Source organism: Lepidochelys kempii, chromosome 10 (genome assembly GCF_965140265.1).
Source record: "Lepidochelys kempii isolate rLepKem1 chromosome 10, rLepKem1.hap2, whole genome shotgun sequence".
In the NCBI taxonomy this organism is placed as follows: domain Eukaryota; kingdom Metazoa; phylum Chordata; order Testudines; family Cheloniidae; genus Lepidochelys; species Lepidochelys kempii.
The window spans coordinates 23,553,575-23,569,880 of record NC_133265.1 but is presented as its reverse complement, the minus strand read 5'-3'; the positions used below and the strand labels follow the sequence as shown (position 1 = coordinate 23,569,880).

Here is a 16,306-nt window from a genome sequence, read left to right as displayed (position 1 = left end):
CTAATAAGGACATGGGGTTCTGCTAGTGATCCAAATTTAGGGCCACTTGACTAAGGGGAGCCTGAGATAAAAACCAGAGTGCAGATCATCACAACAGGGTCTCCAGCAGTTGAGGATTACACCAACAGAGTGCTTGGCACCCAGCAGCTCTTTGGGGAAAACCAAATTAAAACGTTATATGAAAAAGATTTTGCTTCTCCAGTTAGCCTCACGTGCTTATTCTTGCTCCTAATAGATTGTACTGAGTGTGAATAGACAGAGGAGTTAGCAGCAGTGCTGTGCTGTGATATTTTTAGTAAGGCATGCAATTCTACACATGTACTAGGTGGTCCAATATGTCATCCTTCGTGCAGCATTACCTTGTGTATATGGCATATACAAGGTCAAACTGTGTGGAGGACACCATTTTGTTCTACAAAATGGCATCCTCTGTGTGCATCTGGGGGCCGGATAGCATTGTCCCATGGGCTGGACCAATGGGCGTACAATGCATGGCTTGCATACATACACAGCATACCACTGGTTAGCAGGATTGTTAGTCTTTGAAGTTTCACACCAGCTGAATACCTCAAGAGGATAAGCAGTTGTTCTTTGAACCCAACTTCCCCAGCTAGTGTCCGTTCAAGTCCCACCTTGGACAGAAAACAGGAAATGGTTGGGAGGCGTATTACTAAAATCTGCCTCTGTCAGGGTGGCTTCTGTTTTGGGGGAAGTAATCAAAAATATTTTGTTTAAAAATAAATAAAGATAGCTGAATGCTTGCTGGCAAGGAAGGTTCATTTTAGGGGGTGGAGGAGTTGGAGGAATAGGGGCGAGAGGGGCTTGAGGCTGCATTGAGGGGAGAGGGGATAGATGGAGATGGGTGGTAAGAGAGGTGAGAGGGGTTGAGAGCTCAAGAGGGAGGGTGTAGGTCATTGGGAGAGGAACTGGGGAGAATAGGAGCAAGGACAGCTGTCAGTCTCAGGTTCTCCTCTTCTCTGTGTGACAGGATCTAGGGGGGTGTCTTCCTACTCCATGTGACTGGGATCTGGGGGTCTCTGCCCCCTTTTTTGTGGCCCAGGTTCTGGGGGCCTTGCCTTTATGGGGAAGGGTCACCTTCTTTGAGCAATGCCCCATAATACTAGGCAGACATACTCGCACTCTACCTTTTCACAGCAGAGCTACCTGCACTTTCCATACACTCTGAAATGGAGCCTATGCCCCCAACAGAATCCCACACTTGTAAAATTAACAACCATTTCATACCTTCACATTTTCACACAGGATACCACCTAAACCTATACTGTTCCCTGCCCATCTTTAAATCCACAGACTGATCTCACATCGCACCTCACTACTGATATTACCCATGGCAAGAAGACCCCAGGGCCCTGCCACTGACACAACCTACACAGTTCTGTATTGAGATGATGCAGAATGGAACCTCCACATACATATGCTTCTCTTTCGTTGGATAACATATATGGAGGGACTGAGAGCCAGATCTCCTCATATCAAAATCACAACATATTCAATACAGCTACACTTAACATAGTGAATGCAGCTGGGGTGCTTGCAGCTAATTCCCAGTGGCTATTGCCAGCTCCAGGGGGTCAGAATTAAGGTTCTGTGGGCATTTACGTTAACTGAAGTTTGAGTTTTGCTGAATTCGATGTTCAGGAAGGACATGAGCTATCGATGGACAGCCTAAACTCTGTTAATGAACTTTTTTGCCCTTTAATCATTCCGAATAGGAAGCTTGCAAAATGCATGTTAAATAATTCCTACTAGGAAATACATCACTGCCAGATAATCAAAGCTCTAAAGCATTATGAAATATGTATTTAGCAGCAGTTCCAAATGTTTCATGGCAGACGCTGCTTTTGGTCACTTTGAATAGCTCTTTGATGGATTTCTTGATGGCAAATATATTAAGTTAAATTACAGTGCTAGGTAATTTTTTTAAATGTTTACTTTTTGGAATGCTACCTTATGAAAAAGAGATTAAAGTATTTTACACAAAGGGTGGCACTTTCAAAGTCATCCAAGTGACTTAAGAACATGCGTCCCGTTGACTTTCAATAGGACTTGGACTCCTCAATTCTTGCTTAAGGTGAAACTCCGAACTTCAGCAATTTCAGTATATCCAATACTTCTATGCCTTCTGTGCCTTTTATTTTTTTTAGACACCAACATCAGTTAACCATGAGTGGATCTAATTTTCACTCTCATCTCTGCATTTTCCCCTCATTTGTGGGAAATTTTAAATATAAGATCAATAATTATATAATCTAGTTTTGCTGTGATTTTGATATCAGGAGATCTAGCTATAATTATATATAATAAAGAGCCAGGCCATAAAAATAATCATAGAATCCTAGAATATCAGGGTGGGAAGGGACCTCAAGAGGTCATCTAGTCCAACCCCCATTCAAAGCAGGACCAATCCCCAATTTTTTCCCCAGATCCCTAAATGGCCCCCTCAAGGATTGAACTCACAACCCTGGGGTTAGCAGGCCAATGCTCAAACCAATGAGCTATCCCTCCCCCCTTAAAAATGCTTTTTTTATTTGCCTTTTGGTTTGTGAGCACTTGGGTCACATTTTCTGGCTTTTCTCCACACTCATGAAGGCTAGAAACCTTTATTTTATTTTATTTTTATTTTTTTTAATGACAGCAGAGATTGTTGCATTGCAGGACTCCAGAAGTTTGGGAAAACACCAGATATGAGACTTGTGATCGAGTTGCAACAGCTGTCAGTACAAGGGATGAGATTATCATGTGTTTAAGTGCTTTGTTGAATCAGGACGTATATCCCTGTGCATGTCACTAAAAACCTAGCCACTACCATCTGCTAAAACTAATATTTCCACAAAATATTTGGAAAGCTAAACTTTGGTTGGAATTGCAGCTTCATACATACAGTAGCACATTTTTCTCTTCAATGAATTTGTTCATCTTGTGTTCAAATAGTTATGTCCGCTTTTTGATTGCAGACAGAGCGTCTTTTTAATGCACACTGAAAATAATGTATTGGAACATTTTGATAGTCATCTGCAAAGGTAAAAGAAAGGAAGATGGAGAGACATGACAAGCTAATGGAGAGGAAGATAGGTCATTGAAGCTCAGAAGAGAGGCAAAACCCAAATCAAGGATTAAGAGAACTGTGGGTGGGTGAAAGGACCATTTAACAAGAAGCTACAGTCATCTTAGTGAAAAGCTGTGGACTTAAAAGGTGATAGGAAGGAGTGGGAGTAAAATTACAGTCATTGAATACCGAAAAAACATATACTACATGGCAAAATGTTGAGACTAAAAATTATTAGAGCATGTCTGCCATACAATCCATTTTTGGGTACTGATTAGAGCTGTGCAAACTGCTGGCAGCAAAACCCTAGACTCCACAAAACTTGTCAGGTTTTGTGTTTTTTGTACCAAACCTGGTCTGAGCTTCACATATGTAATATTTGTGACCACAGATGGATTATTTTGAATCAAAACAGTGCAAAATTTGCAGTGATGGTTGACAGAGTTTTTGAGATTTGGGGTTTAAACCTATGCAAGTTGAAATTGAAGAGAATGTTTGAATGAAGTTGTGTGAGGGAAAACCCCCACTTTTTGGCAAAGATGTGAAATATCAACAAAGAACATTTGAATTTCAAACTTTGTTTTTTACTTACTGTACATGCACAGAGAAGCCTGAGTTATGGATTGTTTGACTTATCTTGTAAAGTTAAGAATGACAATCCAGGAGGAGGTGGAAAGTTGGCCAGAACCTGCTGGTTTGCTCTTGGGCACTCTCAAACTGACTCTGCAGATCAGAGTTATTAGAGCAGTATGGGGAGGAAAAGAAACGACGACACCGGAGCTTAGGTGAATGGAGATATGACTGTATGGGAGAAAATTGTGTTTCTCGGTGGAGGACTGTGTTCCATGTCTCAACTTTGTGGATTTTTTCCTCCACTATGTTTTGTCTGATCTGTAGAACTGTCTCCTTATTTGAGATGACAGAATTAAAGCTAAACCATTCAGAAGTAGAGGCAGAGGGGGAAACTCTGAAATTTAAGACAGAGCGAACATGGCCTTCATCACCCTCAAAGAAATACAGTAGTATTGTTAAAGTAAAGCTGAAGAGATACGGCAACTTCATGTCTGCACTGAAACATCAGTGGCATCTTATAAAGCATTCCTTGGCAATACTGTTAATATGTATGTAAGAAACTTAATGTTGCCCTGTGAAACTTGTCCATTTTCATCATGCAGAAAAGGCATTCTTCTATAGCAGCTTAGGGAAATGCATCCTTCCTGGTATCAAGTCTTAAATTTCAAGGGAGCATGTTGCTAGATACAGAAGGTTCACACCTTCTTGTCAACTGTCTAAATGGGCCGTCTTGATTATCACTACAAAAGTTTTTTTCTCCTGCTGATAATAGCTCATGTTAATTAATTAGCCTCTACAGTTTGCATGGCAACTTCCACCTTCTGTGTGTGTGTGTGTGTGTATCTTCTTACTATATGTTCCATTCTGTGTATCTGATGAAGTGGGCTGTAGCCCATGAAAGCTTATGCTCTAATAAATTTGTTAGTCTCTAAGGTGCCACAAGTACTCCTGTTCTTTTAGAAGGTTCATGGTTATTGGAATGGAAATGGGGCACATGCATCAGTGTCTGCATTTCTAAATTTTACCTTTACCACCACTTGAAAGCAAGCTGCAGAGGTTACAGATAAAGGTACTTTTAGGACAGGGGTGGGCAAACTTTTTGGCCTGAGGGCCACATCGGGTTTCCAAAATTGTATGGAGGGTCAGTTAGAAGAAGCTGTGCCTCCCCAAACAGCCAGGCTTGGCCCGGCCCCTATCCGACCGCCCCCCCTGCTTCTCACCCCCTGATGGCTCCCCCGGGACTCCTACCCCATCCAACCCCTCCTATCCCCTGACGCCCCCCCCCCCAAGACTCCTGCCCCATCCACCACCCCCTGCTCCCTGACCGCCTCCGGAACCCCCGCCCCCCACCACCCCATCCAACCCCTCCTCTCCTTCCTGACTGCCCTCCCAGGAGCTCTGTCCCATCCAACCCCCCTGTTTCCTGCCTTCTGACAGCCGCAACTGCTATCCACACCCCCAGCCCCTGACCACCCCGTCGAACTCCCCTGCCCTCTATCCAACCCACTCCCCCCCACCCCCTTACCGCGCTGCCTGGAGCACCGGTGGCTGGCAGCGCTGCTGCCGCGCAGCGCAGAGCACCAGGTCAGGCAGGGACTCTGCAGCTGCGCTGCCCCAGGAGCTCACAGCCCCCCAGCCCAGAGCATTGCACCGGTGGCGCAGTGAGCTGAGGCTGCGCAGGAGGGGGAACAGTGGGGGAGGGGCCAGGGGCTAGCCTCCCGGGCCAGGAACTCGGGCCAGGCCGGAGGGTCCCACAGGTTGGATGTGGTCCACGGGCCGTAGTTTGCCCACCTCTGCTTTAGAACCTCTTAGGTCTCATTTCACTTCCAATAGCCATGACTAACTCTGCTTACTTTTTTCTTTGCAGATTGTTCCTGAAGAAGTCTCATGATTGAAATATATCTTTCTTTATCAAGGCTCTCAAGCTGAGGCATTTTAGACGATTAAAAATTTTTTTAAAAAATGAGATTTTTAACATCCCACTGCAGCACCTCTAAAATTCATCTGCAGATAAAGTGCTTAAAAACTTGTATTGATTATTTTTATTCTCCATTGATGTGACTTGGTGTGGGTCATCTTTTTCTGTTTTCAGCATGCATTCTTACTGAATCTGCTTTTATGTTTTCTTGTGTGAGATGATAGCCACATAAGATACTATTTCTTTTCTCTCATTAGTCAATGTAGCATTGTGTTAATTTTCCGAAATAATTGTTCTGAAAGTTTGCTGTACTTCTAGTTCAGGCCCTGCAAGGAGGAAAATGTTTTATAGAGGGATACATTTTCATTACAAAATAGTTGGCAAATTTTGATTAATATTTTGTTCCAGATAACTTAATATAAACCTTCTACTTGTGGTCACAATTTGGCAAAACCTGTATTGACCTAACACTCAGTTCATGGGAAAATGTTTGTTTTTTTCCCACTTACTGGTTATCGTGTGACTTACTTTTAAAAGTGAATGTTGGTAGCAAAAAGTATATAGCTTTGATGGGTAAATCACATTTTTTACTATGTAAAAAGCTCACGTTTTGGAGTATGCTCTCATCTGAGCTCACCTTACTTATCTCGTACTCACTGAGATAAATTATTCTCCAATGTATGTCATTTGTACGGACCCAACTTTGATTACTTATAAACATTAACTGTAATGTAAATTGCAGTCTTCTGTTCCCGTCAAACAAATTGAGGCACATTAAGCACTTTTGGTACGTGCATTCTATGATTGTATGTTTGTAGAAAGCTCAACATAATGAAGCTGAGCAAGCTGCTGCAGTGAAATAAATCATAACTTATGCGTATTTCCAATGGCAAGAAACTGGATTTTGTTAAACTTCAGATAAAGAATTTAACACTGAAAAATTACTTCATATTTTTGTCTGATTGCAAAGAAGGTATATTTCTGCTAGGTTTAACTATTTTAGAGACCAGGTGGGTGAGGTAATGTCTTTTATTGGACCAACTTCTATTGATGTGAGAGAGAGCGGTCTCTCACCAGCAGAAGTTGGTCCAATAAAAGATATGACTGCATCCCCTTTGTCTCTAATATCCTGGGGCTGACACGGCTACAACACTGCACAGGTTTAACTATTGATGGTTTTGTGAACTATTAAACTTTTGTCTGAAAACATGGCATATCTTTTTGCTTTGTCTCCCTCCGTGAAACACACAGAAGCACAGGCTCAAAGGGGGAGCGCCCTGCCTCAGAAAAAATGGTCTGCATGTTTTTCAGATATTTCCTGCATCTATTATGAGAAATATGTCTAGGACTATAAGCAGGCGTATAAGGAGATACTTCATTTTAATGAGAAGTTGAGGCCGCCTTTACTGTGCTTTAATTTCTGTGTGGACTGGTTTTTTTATCCGTTTTTGAATTTATTTAACTTAGTGGCCTAATGTCTGCCTAATTCTACTCATACTGATAACATAAAGTGCCTGACATGCAAAGAACATGATAATGTGGGAAGTATACTGGAAAAATTGCCAACAAAAAAGAGCAGTGCTCACAGAACAGCAGTTCCTGCCAAATATCAATCTAAGTCCTTTAGAAGATTTCAGCTTGCTGGTCAGCCCAGTGCAGAAAGATTATGAAACTTTCTTTCTGAATGACAATATTGAAATGCACACTAGTAGTTACAAGTGCCTTTTATGCAAACTAATTGAACAGTCACAGACATAGACAAAGACATAGCAGGCTTACGCAGAGGCTTTCAGTCACTGAAGAGCCGCAACCCCAGTCCAATTAACTTTGGTAAATGTAATTAACAAAATCACAATTGTTGTTTTTATATTTTCTTTTCCTGTCATTACTGTGTACTGTTGATATGTATGTTAACCAGAAGCTTCCTCTTTCTTGTTCATCTGCTGCTGCCTGATTGATTAAATGCTACAATTAGATGAATGTAGCATCAAAGTTACTTTGTATTGTGTGAAGGATTCAGATGATAGGATAATTAGAAATGAGCCAAGCTGTGTTGGAAGAAAACAAGTGACCTCTACAATTTACAGGTCAAATTGGGACAGGTGGTACTGAGGGGTGTGGTGGGTTGTTTTGTTTTTTTTTAAAGGTGCTTGTTGATGCTCACTTAAACTTTTCTCATCTATGTGATCTTGTTCAGATACATTTGTGGGAGTTCATAGCCAATAAAAGGAAGAAATTTGAGGTCCAACATTAATTTGAGATTTGGAGAAAGCTCCTAAGTCCTAGATGGTCTCTAGCAGGGCATCCTCTTCCTGTTGGCAGCCTGAGGTACTGAACAGACTTGCCACACTCAGCATATGCCTCTTGGCTAACAAAACAGATTTCACGTTGCTGGCTCTGCAAGACAGTCTTAAGTGTACTGAGACAGGTAGCTTGCGTGTTAAAAAACTGTAGTTTGGACAAAGCAAGTTATTTAATAATGGATGCAGACAACCTCAGAAAAATAAACTCTCAGTTTCACCACTGAGAATCTAAATCTGTGTTCTCTAAAGTAAATTTGGATTTTTTCTCTGGACTTCCAATATGTTTGTTGATAGAGCTCTAGCTGTGCAAGCAACCCTTGTGGGCTTACAGAAATGTATGCGCTTAAAATTTTATTCTCATTAATTTTATGCTAAAAATTTAAGCATAGATGTAAAAACAGCTGCAACAGACTAGTCATTGGTAAAGCTGAGGAATTACAAATCAAGAACAGTGGATGGGATTTTACTTTAACATAGCTGTTGACGGGACAATTGAGTTAAGCAAAAACAAATTTATACGTAATATTTTAATGGTTAGAGAATGAGAGCAGGAGATAGGATTCCTGGTTTCTATTCCCAGCTCTATTGCAGATGTTGTCCATGGCTTACTGGCGTCTGTTCCCATAATCTTTAAAATGGGCATGAAACTTTCCTACTTCACGGGGGCAATTTGAGCATAACTGTGCATAAAGCTTTTTGAGATCCTTAGCTGAAAGTTGCTATAGAAGCATAGATTACACGAAAGTCAGCACAGCAGTATAGTTTTAGGTCTTATTAGATTTAATAGGCAATTAATGTACAGTTCTAAGGTCTAATTGCTTGTCCTTAAATTCTTAATTATGAAAGCTGGAATTGATGGGGTTTTCATCTAAAACTTCTCAGGGAGTCACAGCAATGATCAAGTGAGGAGGTCAAAAATTCAAAATTAAATGTATGTTTTCATTTTAGAAGTTTTGTGATGTTCAGAGCTGGATGTCTGTAGGACTAGGTATCCAAGATAGGTGGAGGCCTCTTCAGCTCTTGCAAATGGGGGTGTAGTAGATCCCTTAAGCCCATATGAGAGACTGCACACACACCCTTCTCAAAAAAACAAACACACATGCACCCTTCTCTGGAAAGAGACACTAAAGTCACACTCATTGACTGTACTAAAAATGGATTTTTATCCAATCTGGTAGACAGCACGGCTTAGTCGAGTAAAGACACGAATGAAGATACACTGCAAAGCTGCCAGCTGAGGTAGAGTAGAAATCCCTTCTTAAGCCTAGCAATATTGATCTGACTATCACTGAGATACCAAAATATAGACCCTTCTAGTGACACTTCCAATCACTTTTTAGAGTTGAACTACTTTTTAAAGGAGTTATTACGATAGATAAAGGGTATGTTCCCGAGTACGTACCTTACATGTCTCTCTACATGCCCAAGCCATGCCTCCCCGTGTATGCTGCTGCCGTTTGCAGTGTATTACGATTTCAAACTACAGAGGGCTTTGCAACCAAAAAAGAAAAGTCAATATCTCTCTCCCCTAGTCCATTGTCATTTCTGTCATGAAACTTCTAGGCTTCCCATATAAAAAAGGATTTAGCAGAGCATTCTCCTTCCATCTGACTTTTCATCACAGATTAATTGTAATCACATAATTAGCAAGCATCACATAATTTCCCCCAACACTAACCCAAAATCTGAAAGAAAAATGAAAGCCCTATCCTTATTCCTTAGTAATTTGGGAAAACTGGATATGCATAAAAATATATGTATATATTCTGCATTGCATTTCCTGTTCCCAAAGCTAATAATCTCTTCTCTGGTTCTTGTTTTAAAAGTACTCTACTATTACTGGTAACATGTAATTGTTCCCATTTTCCTCCTGTAATTTATGAGATAAGTTTTCATTTTATACTTTTCCAAAAATGTTTGTTTTGGTTATGGTCTCCCCTCAGACTCATAACATATGGGAAGGAAAGGCATTTTTCAAAATTGCTTTCTTGTACATTTGAACAGCTTTGACAACTGAGAAGAGATATTTGTGAAAGTAGCTGAACTTGTGGATGGACAAAAATTGAATATAATCTTTTAAAGTATTAAGAAGCTCCTTTTATGTGCTGTTACTCCTACCCTGTGTCATTCATAGTGTGATCATGGCTATATGTAGCTAATGGGGACTAATTAATTATTGCTTAACCTAGCCAAAAAGTCATAAGTGGTTCTCTTTAATAGATGGGACAAATAGTAATCCTAGTGAGGAAAGTGCAGTGTATTGCCAGACATCTGCATCTGATATTGTGTGCACAGCTCAGTTTATCTAATAGCACTGGTTATGACACTGTTGCAACAAACAAGGCCTTTTTTCTGAGAGATGTAGAGCATCTGCAAAAAAAATTTAATTCAACAGTGTCAGCATCCATTGGAGTAGACTTCAGATTTGGGAGTCAGGAGGTACTTAGCTTATTTCAGAATGGGGATATCGTCTGTTATATAATTCAAAGGAAAGAGCAGTATTTTTCTAGAGTGGATACATTTTAGGCAAGTAAAAAATTATTAAACTTCGTTCACTTCTGTAGGGGAATAAAATGCTAACGAGCTAGACCATATTAAAAGTTAAGGAGGAAAAGGATTAATCAAACTAGTTAACATAATAGAAGAAGAGGGAAGTTGTGTTATAAGCTATATGAAATGGGATGCAATTTACTGTGATCTGACTCAGTCAAAGCATAGATCATGCTGGTAGCAGTGTGTATAGTTAAAGTTGCAGAACACTTTCTATTATAAGAGTCTGTTTTCAGTTGCTTATAACTTTGATAGATTTTACCCATTTGAGCTGAAATTTCTGTGCCAGGTGTCTATCTCTGACATTAACTTTTTTTGCTAAAATATAAAAAAAAATTTTTTCCAAGAATGAAATTAGGAAAATACGTTTGGCCAATGCTTAAAAAAAAAAAAAGTCTTAACTGCTGGGAAGTTCCAGTATCTCTATGCTTTGATGCAGGGACTTGAAATTTGGCAGAGAGGTTGCTCTAGTCCCAGTGAATAACCACCCACATTTGTATGCCTCTGAAAATCACTATTTGCACATTCTCAGTAGAAGTTTATTAGAGTTTGGTCACAAAATTCTCCAACATTCCTTCTTCACTGAGGAGGACTTTTCCTGCAATTACTCTTCCCATTTGTCACTGTGGCACTGGACACCAGACCTGATCAGGGACACGTTCTTCTGTGTTGTCAATGCTCCCACTTCTGACACCTAAACATCATGGATGAGAAGGAGAAAGTACCAGACTCTACTGCAAGGGACTGACTAGTGAGGGGAGGGATACAGTGTGTGGGGAGGGGAGAATGACAGGAGTAGAAGGATTTGTAACTGCTAGAGAATATTCTCCTCTGGCCTTGGAATGGAATCCAGGATTCCCCGTCACAACATTCCTCTGGTGCCAGCAAATATTCGTTAATCCCACTGTCAAAATGTCTCATACTCTTTTGTTGTCTGGAGGATCCTTGTGTTATTTGTTTCATAATATGGAAGGTGTGTAATGAATGAGGGTTGGGATTGCAGGAATGGTCTCATAGTTAAGACTGTTGAGTGGCACCCCGGAGAACTGGATTCTGCTCTGCCACAGAGTTTGTATGTGATAATAGGCAAATAACTTACAATGGCTCAACGCGAAAAAAATAGTTTTGTGTTCCTCATGTGCTGGGTGCTCAATTTGAGATTTAGGGTCTGATCTGTAAAACTACTGAGCTCACACAAGTGCAAGTGAAGTCAATAAGTGTTTGATCTGAGTACGTATAAAGTGCTATAAAATGCTGAGTACTCTGCAAAATGAGGCCCTATGCTTCTTAAATTGATCACCCAAACTTAGCGCATACTTTTGGCAGCTTTGGCTTTAATCTCTCTCTGCCTCAGTTCTCTATCTGTAGAATACCCTTTTTCTGACACAGGTATATTGTGAAGACAAATTCATTAGTGTTTGTGAAGCAGTCATAAAATATCCATGAGGAAAATAATTCTTTATTCAGTGCAACATTTGGAGAGTGTGCAGTAAATAAGATGTGAGACTACACACTGATGAGAATAAAAAGATATAATAAATATCTGAATCCCTTTGCATTGACATGAACATTAATACTCTACTTTGTTTCCTTCCAAATACATAAATGACCAATGCAGTTATGGGTGGATCTCTATCCACACCCTGAGTATCTAGAAAGCTGCAGCCTGGGGATATGAAGGTACAAACTAAGAGCATAGTCCTGCAAAACCCTCATCATCTCACAGAAGTCAGTGGGGCTATTTGTGTGACATAGGACTGATTTACACACACAATTTTTACCAGTATAACTATTTGGGTTAGGGGTGTGATTTTGTTTTTACCAAAATAGTTAATCCACTTCAGTCCCTAGAACGGATGCAGTTCTGCCGGTGTAAAGATGCATTATACTGGTATAGCTTTTTCCTGTCCTTGTTGAACCATAGTGAACACTTGCAGGAGGAGCAAAATAATAAGAAAACTTAAGTTTACAAAAAATTAAATATAAGCAAGTTAGAGGTAAGGAGTAGCAACGTGAACTTTAATTTGTAAAACTGGCAGAACAGAAGGCAGTCAGTGATATGAAGCAACAGGCTAGAGTTCTTAACAAATTAGTCCTGACTACTTCGCCACGTGTTCTTTTTAATAACCTGGTTGAGAAGCAGCTGCCAGCTCTGTTTAATGTGCACCTTTAAACGTCCGCAGATCGGCACCTAATTTCTCTGCTCAGGGAGGAGCCTACAGTTGTTGCAGAATAGGGTTGAGGATTCATTGTTATAAAGCTCTCTGGAAAAGGTTACACACTGCCTACTCATACTACACCCAAATCTGGCCTATATCAGGCTCACTCTTCAAAGAGCAAAAAAAGTCTTGTAAAAGTGAGTGCGAGAGAGAATTTTCCTGTGTCTAACTCATTATCGGGGTTTGACTGACATGAAAAAATGGAATTGAAACTTTTGTGATTCTCAGAAATGATTGTGCTTGGCCTGTGTGGTCTCAAGGCCATTGATTGTTCCCTGTTTCCCAGCATAACTGGTCTTCCAAAATGTGAAGTATGTACCAGAAACCTAATATGCATTTATTTTTGCAAAAAATAAACTTCAGTGGGCATGAATGCTACAGAACTCCTTCAGATTTGAAGTAGTTCAGTTTGTGGTTCCCTTCACATAAACCATCAGGCACCATTGTATGCAGCCTCAGTTTGTTAATTCATCTAAAAGATTGTGGAAGATCAATCAGTTTGGTTTCTGAAACAAACATAAATAAATCCTTGTGTTTTACAATATAGATAGCTGCTTACTACACTATTGTTTTTCTCTAAAATAGGTCTATTCTACTATGGTTATGTGTACATTTTTGAAACAGATTTTGATGTGAGACTTTATGAACATTGACTTAAAATATCAGAAAATCCTGATATGTCACTGTAAGTCTTCCACAGTGGATAGGTGTATGGTCTTAATGAGATGGACAGAATAGTGTGTAAACATCGAGCTATAAGAGTATAGACACAGCTTTTATCTGCACACTTCATAATCTTTACTGTTACTACCATGTTCTCCATAGATTCTTTAAAATAGAGTCAGGAATGGCACTGTATCCTAAAATGAAGGACTGTGGTTAAGTTAGAAGATTTTTCAGGGAATTATGGAACAAAGTCATAGGAGATATTGTAGGAATATCATGGCATGTGATAAGAGACGTTATGGTGGATTTATGTATTGTAACAATGAAATTTAGAATTACAGCAAATAACATTCAAAAACTTATTTAAATGGAAAAGTACAAGCACAGTCTCTAGAGCCAACTAAGAACTAAGTCTCCAGCCCTGCAACAAGCTCCATGTAGGTCTAAAACCGCAGGTTGGCGTTATAAGTATTAACTTTCTCATTAAGACTACCTGCTGCTAAGTAATGTTAAGTAAAGTAAATATGTATTAAGTTATCATTTCTGTATTTAAATATTTCCTTAGGAGCTTAATAAATTTTCTTTCCATTCCAAGTACCAGACCGTGATTTAAATTGAAATATTTATGTAAGCAACCATGGGTGCTGCCACAACCCCTTGGCTTGAAGTGATTTCCATCATGTATAGGGTTTACAGTTGGTTCAATGGCCCCTCTATACAAATTGTTCCAGCACCCCTGTAAGCAGCCCTAATTAAAAAGCAGTGTCTGGAACTGCAAAAGCTTGAGTGAATTCGAGAGAATTATTTTAATTTTTAATTTTCCATCTCATTACAATGGATGTAATTTTAAAAACTGGGATTTTCAAAGACACCTAAGAGAATCAGGCACTCAATTTCCATTGAAAATCAATCAGATTAGGGGACCTAATTCCATTTAAGTAGAGGGAAAATCAAAGCCTAAATGCATGGAGTGAAATGCTGGTCCTAAAGAAGTCAATGGAAGTTTTGCTGTTCACTCCAGTGGGGCCAGGATTTCACCTTAGTATGCCATGTGGAATTTACTATGGTATCTTGTATGTTGCAACAACGTATTTGTACAGTGATAAATGTTTACGCTGAGGAATACTGAATTTATTATGGTATATACAAATAATGGAAACAAATTAATCATTTAGTATGTCTGTATTTTTGCATAGCATTGGAAGTATTTATTTATCTTACCTTTGAGTATCCAACTAAGGTACTGACAAAATGTTTAGTGAGGGAAGCACTGGTCATTTAATGTTCTGCTTTGTGGGCTAATTAAAAAACAAAAAACAAGAAATTCAACTGTCAAAATAAAGTGTCTGCCAATAGGAAATTGAAATATCAAGTTGCTTAATTTATGGTTAATACAGAATTAGTTTCCAGATAATAAATTCAGGGATTACATCAGAAACAACAAACAAACAAAAACGAGCTAAATGAGGGATTCAATGGGCAAATGCTTTTGCTAAGAAACAGGCATCAGAGTTAAGTTCTGCTTCAAAAATCAAGGCCAAGCTTTATCTAAGGGTATGTCTAAACAGAGATCTGATTGCAGTACATGTAGACGTACCTGAGCTAACTAATCTAGGAATGAAGCTGCAGCACCATGGGCCAGCTAGCTGCCTGAGAAAGTGTCCACTGTCCCACTTGTATGGCCCTTGATGAAGCCTTTGCTGCTCCAGCTTAACTGCTATTGGTACCTTGATAGGTTGGGTATATCTACAAGAAAGGTAGTTACAACCCATGGTTGCAGAGTAGTCATATCCTTAGAGACTCCACCATCCTAACATATATGACTAGCCTCTAACCAAAAGGAGCGCACCTTACCTTAGACCTTTGTTCCTCCTATGGCGCTGAAACTTTGGGCAGTCCAGTTCCTAACTGTGATACTTCTTCCCAGGTGATGCCTGTTGTCATAAATATAAAAGGAAGGCTAACCACCTTTAAATCTCTCCTGGCCAGAGGAAAAACCCTTTCACCTGTAAAGGGTTAAGAAGCTAAAGATAACCTCGTTGGCACCTGACCAAAATGACCAATGAGGAGACAAGATACTTTCAAAGCTGGAGTGGTGGGAGGGGTGTGGGGGACAAAGCGTTCTCTGTCTGTGTGGCTTTTGCCGGGACAGAGCTGGAATCCAGGTCAGAACTCCTGTAAAGAGTTAATAAGCAATCTAGTTAGATATGCGTTAGATTCTGTTTTGTTTAAATGGCTGATAAAATAAGTTGTGCTGAATGGAATGTATATTCCTGTTTTTGTGTCTTTTTGTAACTTGAGGTTTTAGCCTAGAGGGATTCTCTATGTTTTGAATCTGATTACCCTGTAAGGTATTTACCATTCTGATTTTACAGAGGTGATTCTTTTTCTTTAATTAAAATTCTTCTTTTAAGAACCTGATTGCTTTTTTTATTGTTCTTAAGATCCAAGGGTTTGGGTCTGTGTTCACCTATGCAAATTGGTGAGAATTTTTATCAAGCCTTCCCCAGGAAAGGGGGTGTAGGGCTTGGGGGAATTTTGGGGGGAAAGACGTTTCCAAGTGGGCTCTTTCCCTGTTATATTTGTTAGACACTTAGTGGTGGCAGCAATAAAGTCCAGGGACAAAAGGTAAAATAGTTTGTACCTTGGGGAAGTTTTAACCTAAGCTGGTAAAAATAAGCTTAGGGGGTTTTTCATGCAGGTCCCCACATCTGTACACTAGATTTCAGAGTGGGGAAGGAACCTTGACACCCATGCATTCAGTATCCTCTGTCAGTGTCTTCTCCCAGTTCTTTTTTGGCCTTCCTCGCTTTCTCTTTCCTCCCTTGGGTACCCAGTTTAATGATTGCTTGTCATGCCTCCCATCTTCCATATGGTGTATGTGTGCCAACCACCTAAGCCTTCTTTCTTTGATGATATTGTGCAACAGGTCCTGACCTGTCAGCTCCCTTATTCTCCCATTGGTTGTTTTCTTTCCATAAATGTATAATATATTCCTCAGCCATCTGTG

General features: G+C 39.9%; 1 protein-coding gene across 14 annotated transcripts in view; it reads left to right on the top strand.

The window, feature by feature from the left end:
- Positions 1–16,306, top strand: part of CLEC16A (C-type lectin domain containing 16A) — a 188,076-nt gene that overhangs the window by 148,348 nt on the left and 23,422 nt on the right. The window contains exon 22 of one of the 14 annotated variants that reach the window (XM_073362453.1): positions 5,508–9,351. The exons of 12 other annotated variants lie outside the window; for them this stretch is intronic. In XM_073362453.1, coding sequence (XP_073218554.1) covers positions 5,508–5,518 — 11 coding nt within the window. In that variant the 3' untranslated portion in view covers positions 5,519–9,351. Of the gene's footprint in view, positions 1–2,975; positions 4,410–5,507; positions 9,352–16,306 lie in introns of those variants that run through there. One more of the 14 variants, XM_073362452.1, reaches the window with a different exon arrangement.